Source organism: Fistularia commersonii, chromosome 3, assembly GCF_037954325.1.
Source record: "Fistularia commersonii isolate RoL2024-O1a breed Wild chromosome 3, RoL_Fcom_v1.0, whole genome shotgun sequence".
Classification (NCBI taxonomy): domain Eukaryota; kingdom Metazoa; phylum Chordata; class Actinopteri; order Syngnathiformes; family Fistulariidae; genus Fistularia; species Fistularia commersonii.
The window spans coordinates 21,948,422-21,964,217 of record NC_141286.1 but is presented as its reverse complement, the minus strand read 5'-3'; the positions used below and the strand labels follow the sequence as shown (position 1 = coordinate 21,964,217).

The window sequence follows — 15,796 nt, the reverse complement described above, 5'->3', positions numbered from 1 at the left end:
GACCTCAGCCGTATGGAGAGGTCATTTTTTTTTTCTCTGCACGGAGAAGTCTCGCTGTGGCCATTATGCCTGCAGACTGAGAGTAAAACCGGCGCTGGCAGAAGGTAACTCGGGGCAACATTCAGTTCTTTAGCCGGCCTTTGTTGCCCCTCGCGTTGTAAAAGAACACTGCTGCAGGGTATTATCGAACACGCCGAGCGGGTTACTGTATCAGCTTCTTCTCGCGTCCTTCATCTCACGGAGAGGAGCGGCTGTGAGCTCCGGGGGAGATATTTCGAGATTAAACGGGACGGATGCTGACACATTTTGGACGGTTGTCTCGCCGCTATCGTAGTCCCCCGTCCCCCCCACGTATCAGTTGAGCAGCAACGGGAGCCATCCGCCCACACGCAGTGTGTCTAACAACTCCACGTTTGTAACCGCCCACTCTTTCCCATCCACTCACCGGCACAGACAGATGCCATCGGAAGGCAGATAGAGGAGTGTTCACAAGCAGGGATAATAAGCCGGGCCGTGTTTCCCCGTTTCCTGCTACGCCCCCCCGAGAGCGTCAGCTCCGCACACCACCAGGCGAATCACTCAAATACATCCTCCGATTACACTTGTATTTTCCGTCCCATTTCAGCTGTTATCCTAGAAGATACCTCTGCAAGTACCGTATTTTTCGGACTAAACGCCCCTCCGGATTTTAAGTCACACCAGCCAAAAATGCATGATAAAGAACGTAAAAAAACCGTATATAAGTCGCACTGGAATATAAGTCGCATTTTTGGGGGAAATTTATTTGATAAAATCCAACATAAAGAATAGACATTTCATCTTGAAAGGCAATTTAAAATAGAAATAGAATAGAGTTCGTTGTTTATGACGCATAAACAACGAACTGAGAACATGCCCGGTGGGTTATGTTAGCTTAACATATTACGGTGAGAGCCATGCAAATCACTATAGCATATAGCACATGCTACAACCAAACAATCGGTGTCACTCTTAATCACTAAATCCAACGAAATCTTCTTCTTCGGTGTCACTTCTGAACAACTCCGAAGGTAGACGACGCGCCGCTTCCGCTTCTACCGGTACGTCGCTTACGTCAGAGTCATCGTCACTTGCAGTTCCAATTATTCCAGCCTTTCTGAATCCCGACAGGATGGCGTCCTTGCTCCGATAGAGAGGCGATTGCGTTGCATGAAGCGGTAACACCAGGAAGGTCCTCCCGCAAACTCATTTATATTCATCTCTTTGGCAACTACCTGGGTGTGAAGATGCAACTGTCCTGTTGACAAGCCTCTCCCGGCAGCACGTGTTCAAGCACCCGTACGTGAAATCGTTCCTCTAGCCGCGGCCAGCTAGCTTTTAGCCCGCGATTAGCTTTTTTTAGTTTTCTTCATTTCAGTAAGAGTAACCTCCGCTTTTTGCCAGTCCCTTACAAGATTCTCACTAACTTCAAACTTTCTTTCGGCTGCATATTTCACTACTTCCGGCTTGTAGCCTGCAGAATATGATTTTCTTTTCGGTGCCATTTTTGTTCAGCCCTTCTCAGTTGTTTTTATAAGTTACCGCGAATGTTGAAATGATCAATTTTCATAGGTACAGAAGTCGCTGGTAGCATCTTTTTTCACAACGCACTTCTGCCATGACCCGCCCCCACTGAATTTTGATTGGTTGGCGTGTGTGTGTGTGTGTAATGATCGCTGTTGTATTAAAGACATACACGCAGACACACACACATATCAGAGCAAGAGAACGCAATAATTTCACACATAAGTCGCTCCAGAGTATAAGTCGCACCCCCGGCTAAACTATGAAAAAACTGCAACTTATAATCCGAAAAATACGGTAACTAAACCACTGTCTTGCGTTCAATTCGAAACAAAATCACCTGAAAAGGAAGCAATAAGAGATCATCTCTTTTTGCTGCTACAAGCCTTAACTTGATCCTTGGATGGTTGAAATTCAAAAAACAAATCGGCAGGATAGAAAAGAAAGTACAGTCTTGTAACCCCGATGGCCTTGGTTTTCATGGATTTAGTGATTTGTCGGCTTTAGAAATGAAAAAATGGTAATCTGATTTTCAACTGAAGATAGATAGACCATAGATAATGAATACATTCTCCTGTCTAAAATACATATACTTATTATATTTTTGCCATCTGACCGTAGCCTCCGCCTGAGAGGCTGATGATCCCGTCTCACAGATGACTCTGCTCACTGAGCCCATGTTTTAAAGCAAAAGGCCAAGGATTTAAACAAGCGATGACCCATTTTCACTGGATTCAGCCTCTCGTTGCAGGAATACGTCAGTTTCTGGTTCTGTCTGTCTGGGAATCTCGATAGCCTGTTGTATTTATGTAGATCAGGGGTGTCCAAACTACGGCCCGCGGGCCAACTGTGGCCCGTGGTGTCTTTTAAATTGGCCCCCAGCAAACTCTAAGAATATAATGGAATATGTCCCACATATGAAACTTGCAGTTAAATCTCTTCACACTGTATTACTTTGTTGTACATTTTTTGTTTTCTGTTTTGAATATTGAAGGGATTGATGTTATGGTGAGCTATTTCATCACCTTCAGTCAGAGTAAATGTTATTTCACTGCAGATTACGGTTACACTTTTGGCAAAAAAATAAATGAAAATCCACTAATAGAAAGCTCTGATGTATGCTGTTATTTTTAGCCATATTAAAAAAAAAAAAGCATTATTATGTTATTGATTCTGCCAATTCTAATACAATAGAAGTGAAATGGCCCAGTTATTTTTATATTTTTCTGCATTTTTCTGCATGTTTGGACACCCCTGACGTAGATATTTAGAGAGAATATAAGTGTATGGATGCCAGGGATCCAGGTGGAACGGGATAAAGAAGGTGGAGGATTTTAAGTACTTCAAATCAACAGTCCAGAGCAATGGAGAGTTTGGATAAGAGGTAAAGAAATACAAGACAGCGGTGAGACCAGCCATGCTGTCGGGTCTAAAAACAATAACACTGCCGAAAAGGCAGGAAGCAGAGCTGGAGGTCGCAGAGACGAAGATGTCGAGGTTCTCTTTGGGAGTCACCAGGATGGATGGGATCAGGAATGAGTCCGTCAGAGGGACGGCACATGTTAGATGTTTTGGAGAGAAGGTCAGATTGAGATGGTTCGATCAGGTATTATTAGTGAATAGACTCTTGACAAGGATGCTGAGGTTGGAGCTCCCAGGCAGGAGGTCTTGAGGAAGACCAAAGAGGAGATTTACGGACGTAGTGAAAAAGGACGTGAAGGTAGTTGTTGCGAGAGAGGAGGATACGGAGAACAGGGTTAGATGGAGGAGGTTGGTTTGCTGTGTCGACCCCTGAAGGGAAAAGCTGAAAGGAAAAGATGATGATCAAATACAAACCCCGGTAACTCCAACCATCTGGTTTCAGCTTTGCTTTCACATCTCAAGTGTTTACAGAGCAGACAATAACCAGAAACCATCTCCAAAGTTGATAGTTTACATTCCAGTTTTCATTGTTTGCAAAAAAAAAAAAAATGTGCGCGGCAAAAAAAAAAAATTAATGTACGTTTACTGGGAAATTCACCGCAATGCTAATAAAAAGCAGTCATATGGTGAACTGCGATGCCATCATCACAATGACGGACTTTTATGGGATGTAGATTAAGAAGTAGACGTTTGTCTTGGAATGATTGCAGCGGCCGTCTAGTTTAACCAAATCCGTTCACGGTAAATTAGCAAATATACTTTTTAAGAACCTGCATGTTTATTTTACTCGGTGTGTTAGCTCAGGCTGCGGATATTCATATAAACGCATTTTCTTCCGTCGCGTAGATTTCCAGATGATGATGTAAGTGACACCTCTCGTACCGCAAAACCTTCACGGCATCTACAAATCTGCATCCTCATCCGTTCCAAAAGTGCCGCGTCATATTTGCGTGCGTGCGTTTTTTGCTAAGAACGTCCACGTATATATCCCTCTCTGCGTTTATGTGCTCGGGGCGGAAGGACGGGTTCTGCTTCGCCCCGTCGGCACAGGATCTGGTCCTGCATCGCCCCCAAGGTGACATCTCCGCTGTTGGCAGGCAGAGCTGTGAAAACACCTCCCGAGATTCTCTCTCTTTCTCCCTTTCTCTTCCCGGCTTCTCCCACACATGCGTCATCTTGCCGATGCCGCCGGGGATCTCGCGTTGTCGTACCTTTTTTTTTTTTTGTATCGACATCGATGTAAATGCATGATGTTTCCGCCCCGACAAATTCAAATGAAAAAGGACCCGGTTGCTTTTTTTTGTGCTGGGTTCAAAATCCCCAAACACACCAGCTCCGTCTGTAGCTGAGATCTGACCGGATGCCAGTTCGGGGTCACCCGACCCTTTTTTTTTTTTTTTCCTTTTTCAATTCTCGTAGCGTAAAAACGGTCACCCACGCAGCGGCGCACACACACACACACACACACACACCTCCTACACGTTCTCACACAGGGAGGGGACACTGTAGGGAGTGAATTCAAATTGCATTATTCCATTTTAAGTGGTTTTGGTGGGAGTGTGTGTCGGGGGTGGTCATTGCAAGTGTGTGTCTTTAATACAAGCCGTAGGAGTAAATACGCCTGTGCCTACAGTAGGTCGGCTATTTCCGTCCAGGTTAATTCTCTTCAAGGGAGTAGGTGTGCTAATTTTCTTCTGTGTGTCTCTCCCTCTCCCTCAAATGCTCACTCTCTCCCCTTTCCACGATAATTGATTAAGAGGATCCTGCAAGGCGACGCGGCCACGAGCCGAGACCGCGACCCCCGCCGCGCGCTAACACTCGGCGGGTCACGCCTGACACGCCTAACTCAAGATAGGCTCGTTCGGCCCGTACACATTCACGCACACGCCCGATTGGACGCTACGCGGGCACACTTCCTGGTGGTGTGACGAGCGACAAGCACATCCTTATACACTCAACCCCACGTGCTAAAAAATCAAAAATCAAACCTCGCGTTTTTTTTTGTTTTTTTTTTAGACTTGTGATCACCAGCTTCTCATCCGTGACTGAATCCCCGTCACGGCTGATTGACACTTTTTCGTCCCTCCAACGCGCTTCAAACACGCAGACACTGACGTTCACTCTTGGAAAAAAATCCCCCGGTTGCAGACTCACCGGAGGCAAAATCGGATGCAAGTTGAAACTAGCGACTTGTGTTCATTGTTATCTTTCAGTTGGTTGCTAGTTTAAATACCATTTCAGGTGACCGATCCCACAACTGCACACACACTCACTCAACCGCACACACACTAAAATGTCAAGACAACATGAAGCGGCTCATCCCCTTATGAGAAACTGGATAAATCACTTAAAACCGTGCACAGAGTTTGTAATAAAGTGTTCCAATATCAAGCCTGAGTATCATGAAGTTCATGCATCTTGAACAAAACACCTTCATTTGCAGGGAGGAATCACAGAACTGTGGGACACCTACCTTGCAAACCTGAAAGTATTAAAAAAAAAAAAAAAAAAAAAACAACAACCCCCAAACTCATCTTCGCTCCCCTGCTTGAAGATCGTCCGACGTTACAAAAACACAACGACCGCGAGAGACGGTTCCTTCCGCCGAGACGGCGTGGCGGCTGATGCACCCCCAAAAGTTGTAAATAACCGTCCCTTACCTTTGTGACAGTCATGCAGGATCAGCGGGGTCGAGGATCAGGCCGGTGTCCCCTTCAAGCACAGAGCGGCGCCGCAGGAGTGGCGGAGAGATGATGGGAGGAGGAGGGAGGAGGAAGACAGCTCTGCTGAATATGCAGGGAGAGCGAGAGAGAGAGAGAGAGAGAAGAGAGAGAGAGAGAGAGAGAGAGAGAGGAGGAGGGGACGCACAGGTTAGTGCGTCTGGCTCTCCGAGTCCAGGGTCTGATTGCTGCTGCAGTGAAGTAATGGCTGGCGTTCTGCATTTGCTCGGTTACCAAGGTAGAGAAAAGTTCCCTGCTTGGATACACACCCCCACTCCACACACACACACACAGCATTGATGAGCGCAACGTCCGCCTGCCTTACTCTCTCCCCCCCCTCCCTAACAATATGATTAGTGAGGGTGCTAAGACGGCTTATTGATGAACAGCCAGGCAGGGCTGCAGGAGGAGCCGGCTGGTGGGACAGACGACTGCAGAAACCCGGGGGGGGGGGGGACGCAGTGTCGCAGTTTGCTAGCCGGGTGTGGGGCTAACGCCGTGCGTCACTGCGTGCGTGTGTGTGTGTGTGTGAGAGAGAGAGAGAGATTGGTGTGTGTGTTAGCTTTCATCTAGATGAAATTTTGATCTGTCTTTATCTTCCTGCAGATCTTAGTGTTTTTCTTTTTTTTTTTTTGTTTTTCTTCCGAGCATCTGATTTCACGAGCCGGAGGGCTCCAGCAGTGGCGTCACAATTATTCTGAAGCCAGTCCACGGGCAGATATTGACGAAAAACGAGAGTGACGTGAAACCATGACTCCTGCACGTCACAAATGCCGCGTCCCTTCTAATCTAGAAGGAGAGACAGTCTTTATCCGGCAGCTCGCTGTGTTAGTAAATGCAAAGATAAGGCTTTACATAAGGATACATTTATTCTAACCATGTTTTCCCTCAAACTTACAATTATTTGTAATTAATAGGAAGCGGAGATGAATATTTTTTATTATCACAGAATACATGAATAATGGTCAGTATGTGTTTTGTGAGGTGCAGGAAGTATATAAGCTATACTTATGCTAATTCGAATCAACATTCTCCATCTAACCCTATCCTCTGTATCCTCCTCTTACTCCAACTAACCTCATAGTCCCTCTCACTACATCAAAATGGTCTAAAAATTTCAATCTGCATTACGCCCGTATACTTCTCCCATTCTGAGGTATTTTTCCATTAGATTAGATTCAATTTTATTGTCATTACACATGTACAAGTGCAGAGCAATGAAATGCAGTTTCAGCATCTCAGCAGTAGCGCAAACAGGTCTCTGTGGGAATATAGTGCAATATCTTATCACAGACTATTAGCATAAATTGCTAATAATGCACCGCTGCAAAAACTAAACAACATTTCAAAGTATTGAGATAGTCCCTTCACAAATATTGTAATTTATGCTTTATCTCTGGGCAATACTATCGCCCCTGTTTAAAAATCCCAACTCCATGTTGCATCGCGACATTGTCACCCCGTATCCACCATTCATGAAGTTTCAGGTGAATACGAATCCAAATAAAACTATCCGCTGAATATTTTTGACTCCCGTCTTGACAGCGGATATGCAGAAACATCCCGCGCGCTCAGAGAGCAACATCTTTGTCATCCTAATTGTCCAAACGCAGGGAAACGAGCCACCGGCCAAGATTCCGACTAAGTTTCCATGGTTTCACTCGGCATCACCATGTCGCTTTCTTCCGGTGGTCGAAACGCACAAGAACGGCTTTGTTTTCAGTACTTTGTGTTGTGCGTCTGCAAATTGTGTGTGTGTTTGCATGATAAGCGTTTCCTCTTCCCGGGAGATAAGGTCTCTCACACAGAAGTCTAGATGCAGGATAACAAGCCCGATTGGATCCATTGTGGGCCGGTCGACGGGAATTCAGCCTTTTTCGGAATCGCAGTTTGCGCGTCCGATTCTTGGGCGTCAAGACTTGCTGTTGACGCTTCCTGTCCGGGACAGTAGCATTTCCTGTGTCCTTTTTACAAGATAGTGGTCGGGGGATGGCAAATATCCGGAAGACCGATCGATAACTGGACCTAATCAAACGAATCTGAAAAATTTGTGCCATTCTTTCCCCTTGAGCCTTAAATGATGCGTGGGACGGATGGACATCACGTGTAGGGTGGGGACGGATAAATACCTGCGTATGTTTCACCAGATGTCGAGAAGTTGCGGGGAGAGGAAAGAGGGACTTGCGGCGAATGACGTCATTGCGCGGGCGCCAATGTTGCCGATGTCGTCGCTCGTAACCATGATGTCATCAGAGGCCATCTGGTTCAGCTATGATATTTACATTTTACTTTTCTCTGCAAGTTATCTGTTGTAAATAATCTTCTGCTCTTCTGTCCGTAACCTTTGGCGGGAGAAGGAAACCATAATTTAAATCCTGCTTCCCTCTTGTGGTGAGACCATCTTATTACACCCAAGTCCTGTCCTGACGGGCGGCTGCTGAAATAGATAAATCCATAAATGTACTAGAACAGGGGTGGGCATTTATTTTGACTGGCAGGCCACATTTCTTGGTAACATGTAAATTGAACAAAGTGAAAATTGAAATATTTACTTTTTTTGGTATTTTATTTCAACTTTAAAATCATTCATTATTGTATAACTGTATTGACATTATTTTGTATATAATCATCCATACAAAATTAAACAAAAAGAAAAAATAAGGTGATTCTAAATTCAATATTGATTGAAAATACTTTAGTGGAATATATTAAGAAAATAGTTTGGCAGGTCGGATAAAAAAGCAAAACGGAAGGTAAAATGCCCAGGTCCGAACTAGAAACGTTAATATCCCGAGTGTGTGTTTATGTTCTGTCCAATAGAGTAAATGAAAAACAACAAGCTATTTATCATCCTGCGCCGAGACTTTTCCATCAATTATACATAAACGTTCCACCGATTCGTTCTTCTCGGAAAATATACACTTAAAGGTAACCCAATACGTGCAAAAGCAGAAAGCTCTTCATAACCCTGACTGTTTACTTTGATGGATTATTGACAAAAAGTCAAATGATCCAAACAAAAATGAACATTAAAAGCAGTCATTATAAATAAACGGGAAAAAATGGATGACTGATTTTCATTTAATGTATTTAACTACTTAGCTGAAGACATTTCTCCAAAATATCCTCGTACATCCCAACCGCCATGTCGTAATTCAACCACATATATAATACGCAGTTACCATATAACACAGGCTACAATTTACACTTTGGACTAGTTTGTGCTTTATTTCCATTCTTTTTTTTTTCCATTTCCAGTGAAAGATTAGAAGTATTTTAAGACATTTGCTTCATCCAAGGGTCTGCATTAAGGCTAAATTGCGAAGGTAGTCCATACCATGGAAATTATTTATGATTGAACTCTTGATTAATAATAATGATAATAATAGTAATAATAATGCTGATAATAATTATAATAAGAATTTCCTGTGGAATAACCCTGACTTATACATATAATTACAACATGTAATCATATACATGTACTTGTAAATACACAGGTATATAAATAACATAACTTTAACTTTTTTTTATTTTGGTCTTTTTTTTTTTTCAATTCTTATTATTCACTATTTTATTCTTTATTTCTATATAGAGTTCTATTTTGATTCTTCTCCACTTTACTCTGTGAGGAGTAGCTGCTTTCAACAAAAAGCATTTTTTTATTTTTTTCCTACCTTGGGGATCAATAAATTATTCTTAATCTGATAATGTTAACTGCGTATTTGATTTGATATAATTGCATGTCATCAATCTCCACTATAAACGCAACACGCTGCAATGAAATACCAAAAGACAATAAACCGAGTAAAAAAATAAATCTGAATTCATGTAAACACGCACATAAAATAAAAGACGTGACAGACTTTATTTATTCGGCGCCAGCACAGCTCGGCTGTCCGATGACACTGCGTTGGAGAGGCGCAGCATCTGGCGACAGTTTGTTTTCAAACATGTCGTACAACATTTTTTTTTAAATTTTTTTATTTTTTTATTTAAGGCTCGGATCGAAGCTGAAAAAACGGAATTAGAGGGTCCAGTCTCTTTTGCAGTTTTCTTCCAAGTGGCAGCTGTCAGTAGCAGCGTGATTGGCTCTGCAGAAAAACGCACCTCTAAATCCTTAACCCGCGGCCTGTAATCGTCCGTGTAATTACTGTCAAAATCATCACCGACCTCTAATTCCGGGAGATCTTTTTATTTTTAACTGCAAAGGAAAAAAAAACAACAAACAAATCGGCAGTTATTTTAATGAGGCCAAAATGGAACTTCCATATTTACAGCAAACACTGTCATTTTATTTTTACGGTAAATACCACTCGTCTCCGAGGTTTCATTATCCTTTTTTCGTTTATCTCCAAATAACGTGGACGTACTCCGAAGACGCTTCCTCCTCCGCCTGCCGCCTTTTTGCGATAACTTCCTAAAAAGTTTCCTTTAAAATGTTTGAAATTCTCCCTCTTGATCGTTGCTGCAGAGCTTATAATTATCGTTAAAATATGCAGATTTAAGAATAAGAATAAGAACAACTTTATTAATCCTGAAGGAAATTGCAGTGCCAGAGTTACAGAAAATATAACAGTAATAAATAATAAAAGAAAGGCAGAATTAGAAATAAAAATAAACTATAAACTATAAAGTGTCTCAGTGAAACTATAAAGTGTCTTAGTAAGCAGTGATAAAACTATAAGTGTCTTAGTAACAAGTGAGGTAAGGAGTGCACAATAGTATGATAGAAGGGAACATTGTAGTGTAGCTGTTATGAGATGAGATGAAATATTGCACAGTTTCTGAATATTGCACAGAAATGAGATATTGCACATTTTTGTTTGTTTTTAGGTTAAAGATTTTATGGTTGCCGGCGGCTGAATGGAGAGGAATTAAAAAGTCTGATCGCCTCAGGGAGGAAAGACCTCCTGTGGCGTTCAGTGGAGCTCCTGGGTGGTATCAGTACGACCGATTTATGACCGATTCTCCCCTCGCCGGTTTTTCTATCCGTACGACAAATTTACCCAATCAAATTCTTTGTTATATTATTAATGCCGCTCATGCACGCCCGTTCGCCTGAGCCGTACCGGTTAATTTGACGTCCGATACAGTCGGAGACATTATCATTCCGCGGAGCACGCGACTGCTACGAAATGCAAAGTGGATTGATCGGCGGCGCCGGGGCCGTTTCGGAGAAAACTGAACTCGTGTCGGCCACGTGACGATAACACACAAATCCGGGCGGCGGGATGTGTAATCTAGCAGACCGCAGATTACATACCGTTGAAGAAGCGTAAGTGGCGGTCATGACATCATCCGGCGGTCTGTCAGCTGGCGTTCTCAAACCCTCAACTTTGGCATTATGACTTGTGTCATCAGGATGATTTAGAAGCAGAGGTTGCTATATTTGCACGGGAGGTTCTCCTCCTGATTTACAGTCATGTATTACCAGATTAAAAAGCAATGTCGGTTTAAAATGACCAGGAAAGAGGGAGGAAAAAAAAAAAAAATTTGAAAAACGTTGACAATCACGCCAGAAGTCGGGTCTTGGCGCTGCAAATTAAAAATGAAGAAAAGCATCCTGTCCGGCTTGACGGATATGAAAACACGCTACGTATTCGCCGGTGCACTGACAGGCTGGCACTGTCTCTGAAAAGTCTTCTTTTCCGCTCTCATTCCATCCATAATCTTCTCTTCGGTCTTTCTCTAGACCTCCTGCCTGGTAGTTCCAACCTCATTATCCTTCTAGCAATATATTCACAATGCCTCCTCTGTTCATGACCCAACCACCTTCTTCTGACCTCTCCAAAACATCCAAACGCTATTTATTATAATAAAGTTTTGCAAATTTCCTATCCAAACATCCTATCCATCCTCATCATCACTCCCGAAGAGAAGCTCAACATCTTCATTTCTGCAACCTCCTAGCTCTGCTTCCTGTCTTTCCCTCAATGTCACTGTCTCCAAACCATCTAGCGTGGACGCCCACACTTTTTAGGCCTGCGAAAAGTCAAAATGATCTGCCGGTAATCTATATATACACATCAAGTTTACTTATATTTAAAATATGTGTTGCTTCCCTTGCATAACAGCATGGAAATGTATGGCTCAATACAATAGTTTACATTTTTGGCTATTGCCTTACTCTGATGACAAATCCGTGAAATAGAAACCTTTATTTTTTTTTACAATTAAATACTCTATTATACATTGAAAAGAATGAACAAACCATTTTACAGGCTCAATCATTTGTTTCGCTCTTGTGCAGATAACGTTTGTATCCAACTTTTTTCTTTCCTGCAGTCATTAATCCACAGAGCTAATGCAGACTCCATCCTTACCATGGTCTTGTTGCGGACAGTTGCAACCCTTTTTGCATCTGTATTAAAACTTATTGCCGCTGTCGTCCTTATGTTTTTTTCCTTCTTTATGGAACAAACGGAAGATTCATTAATTCCGTAATGCCAGACCTAGAGCCGCAAAGCTTTTACCTTCCCTTAGCATGTCCAGAACTTTATCTGCGATAGATAGCATCTTCCGCTGCCTTTTGGGCCCTTTTGTCAGTCCAGAGTGTTTTGTCAACATTATGGGTTCTAGAGAAACTGGAAATTGCAAGAGAATTTGCACGTACGTAATGTAAATTCAGCAAGCTGTTTTACGTACGTGTACATATTAAACTGCAACGCTATTGACGCACAGGTAGAGAAGAAGCGGAGTGACTTTTTAGCCGATCAGAATGCAGAACACAATCCGTGAAGTAGCAAAACCGTGAAAAGTAAACCGCATTATAGCGAGAGATCGCTGTATTGTGAAGGGCTCCGCTATCGACCCTCGTTGCCTTTGCGATCGACGAGTAGATCGGGATTGACGTGTCGAGCGTCCCTCGCCACTCGGCGTCACCGGTCTGACCTTTCCTTTCGTTCTGGCCGACACTCATTTATCACACGTCACCCCCTGACATGTTTCTCCACCCTTTCCAACCTCCTTGAAAGCGTTTCTGCATCTTAATAGTACTGGTCTCAATTTGACTTTGCATTCTGATCCTTATTTGTTTAAAAAAAATGATAAGAAAAGGCGCCCGGTCCCGCTCTGTGAAAATTGCATCTTAAGTCGACCGTGACAACTGAAATAAACCGCTGAGAACACCGAGCTGGAATCTTAAGAGAATCGCTGCTGCCGCGGCGGCGTTTACCCGCGGGTGGCGCTGTGCTTCCACAGCTTCCGACAAACCGGGGCAGATCGGCGCGGATCGCAGTGCTTTACGCTCTGCAAAGAAAAAAGAAAAGGAAAAAGAAAAAGAAAAAAGGCCGGTGTGTTATTAGGGCTTTGTGGAGAGAGCGAACGATAAGAAAAGATGGAAGACAAATAAGACGGTGATATACAACAGAGATATGTGGTTAGTTTGTAATTCCGACTTACAAAACCGTCCCAGCTCTTGCAATAATAAGTACCCCCTTCCAATTTAACCCCCCCCCCCGCTTCATGTCTGGATCCCTGAACACACTGACCCCCCCCCCCCCCCCCACAAACTCCCCACACACAGAAACCGTCACTCTATTGGAACATTTAATGTACAGCGGCTCTGGTTTCGGCTTCCACGGCGCAGCGGCACGTTGTTCCAGCCGGCCGCAGTCTGCACACACACACACACACACACACACACAAAGTGCTTCCTCTATCATAAGCAGAATTAAGAAGTTGAGGAGAAGTAGGGGAAGGGATTCGGGGGAGGTTGAAGAAAAGAGTAAAGGCAGCTGATAGAGGCTGACAGAAATAGGATGTATGGAAGGGGACACACACACATGCACCGGGTGTCCAGTTGCATCCCGTCCTGACTGTGTGTGTGTGTGTGTGTGTGTGTGTGTGTCTTTGTGTAGTGGATGCATAGCTCCGCCATGACCGGTCGATTCCACAGCTTTATTCTCCCGGTGGAAATGTATCCCTTCCATCTCACCAACGCTTTTTAAGTCATTTTCCACCGGTTTCCAACTTCTCTCCGCAGCCGCCGCTGCTGCCTTTTTTTTTTTTTTTTTTTCTTTTATTTTTTCACCTGCTGGTCATTGTGGCAGATTTACGGGAGCTGGAGAGGAAAGAAAAAAAAAAAAAAAAAAAAGAAAACCTCATAGCGCCCTCGTCGGACCCCGACGCGGTCGTGGAGCTTTAAGAAAGTCCTGGATCCTGAATGCAATAGATCACACGCTTATGAGGGAGATATATCAGCCATTCTTGCATCAGTGTTTCTTGAGTCCTGTTTGGAAAAAGAAAAAAAAAACGAAAGGCTAACACATACAGGCTCGCCGCATCCCCTTCCCCCCCCCTCCTTTTTTAAACTTCCTCTTACTTTCCATCCATCTCATACATTGCGCGTTCACCACACACGGAGTCTGGAAAACAACACACGTTAAGCCAGTGACAGCAGCAGAAAAGGCTTAACATGTGTTAGCACTTAAGCGGACCTTTCGCGATTCCGTCGACCTCGAATGCAGAAGAAGAAGCAGAAATCTAGGGAATCAAAGCGGATACGGCGAGGGAAAGGGTCGTTTTTTTTTTTTTTTTTTGAACCTCTCGACGGGGTAAAGACGTGCGGTCGTAATATCACGTCGTGTTCTCGTGACTGAATCAAAGAACGGCGCTCGTATGAATCATTGAAAAAAAAAAAGGATGGATTGTTTACCGTAGCGACTGAGCTAGTCAGTTTGGCTGACACCGTGCGGCTCAGTACTCTTGTGGTCAGCTCCGTTCCAACCAAAACGATAAATAAAATACCTTTCCTTTGTTTTTTTTTTTCACCGGGACGCCGCACGCACCGGAGCTGCTGTTTAGCTGCTGTCGGTCGATCCCTTCCAGAAAGCGCGTTTCGGAGCGTAAACACGTGGAGTTCATAAAAGATGTTTTCTTTTTATTAATCATCCTTGACCAGTCATCTTGTCGGGTTGAGGTAAAATGCTGGTCTTTCTGCCGACGACACAAACAGTCTGAATGAAAACAGCCCCGATAAACCCGCCTCCCCGCCCTTCGCCGCGACTTCAAACACAAGATTTATGGAGCTCCGATTATAGAACACATTCTGCTTTGTTTTGTTTTTCCTCATCGTACCCGACACGTCTCCTCTTTGTTGCCTAGTCGAGACAACGGCGAGGCGAAGGAGTCCCCGGCTCGGACGCCGCTGTGTGGTCTTCACATCTAAAGCCCGGCCGAGACGGATAAGGCCGGGCTCTTAAATCCGGCCCTAAATCCGAAGCTCTTTCTTCGATTAGCACGTCGCTTACTCAGCTTTCCGGCACGTCTGAGGTTCCAGCTCCGACGGGTCAGGGGTTATCGTGGAAAAGCGCTGGAATTCTCGCTAGCCTTTGGAAAAGTGAAGCGCGAGTCCCTCGCAAAAATATTTTTCGCGTTTTTGAATCCACTCGAAGGGGTCAGATCTTTGACCTGACAACAAAACGTCCAAATATTTCGAAAGTAGCTTCCAAAGCTGCGACTTTGCATCTGCTCGCGTGCTCGTCGCTTACCTCGCCGTTGTTTATATCGGGGTGAACCGAGCCTCAGCTGCTGTGAACTGATTGCATTCCAGCTTTCTTCCTGATTGTGTCGGGTACATCAAAACCCCCCCAAAAAAATACACGCAAAGCTTGATTACTGCCAGCTGAAACAGTGGCATATTTCCACCACATGGAACAAGTGACACGTTGTTGTTCACTTTTGAAATTTTCCCTCCCTGATTGACGGTGGCATGAATCACTTTACATGTAATCACGCGCAGCGGAGGTATTGGATTATACCGAACCTTTTTGTCAAGAGGAGCACTAAAAAGATATTATGAGATCAAAACCTTTCTCTCCGTGGCGTAATTCTGAAACATTGCCGTTTGCGAGTCAGTTACGTTCGGAGGCCGTACGGTTAGCCGACAACAAGGCATTGACGGACGGCCTCCGTCTTTTATATATGCATACATATGGATACCATTTCCTCCCTCTGTGCAGAGGAGCTCCTACCAGACTGACATTAGCCACTGTAGCATTATAGGAACATTAGAAGTTCCTAGAACCTTTCCAGGAAAGGTTAAAGGAAAGGCACGGTAGCTTCTACTCTGGGGCAGGGTCTTTTTCTTGGTTCCATAGGAACTTTGTGAT

General features: G+C 44.0%; 1 protein-coding gene across 1 annotated transcript in view; it reads right to left on the bottom strand.

Moving 5' to 3' along the window:
* The window catches only part of coro2ba (coronin, actin binding protein, 2Ba), a 36,991-nt gene extending 31,045 nt beyond the window's left edge, over window positions 1-5,946 (bottom strand). Inside the window, exon 1 of the mRNA XM_086144151.1 lies at window positions 5,625-5,946. Within this exon, the coding sequence (XP_086000277.1) occupies window positions 5,625-5,639 (15 nt within the window). The 5' untranslated portion in view covers window positions 5,640-5,946. The remainder of the gene's footprint in view (window positions 1-5,624) is intronic.
* Window positions 5,947-15,796: the final 9,850 nt, after the last annotated feature.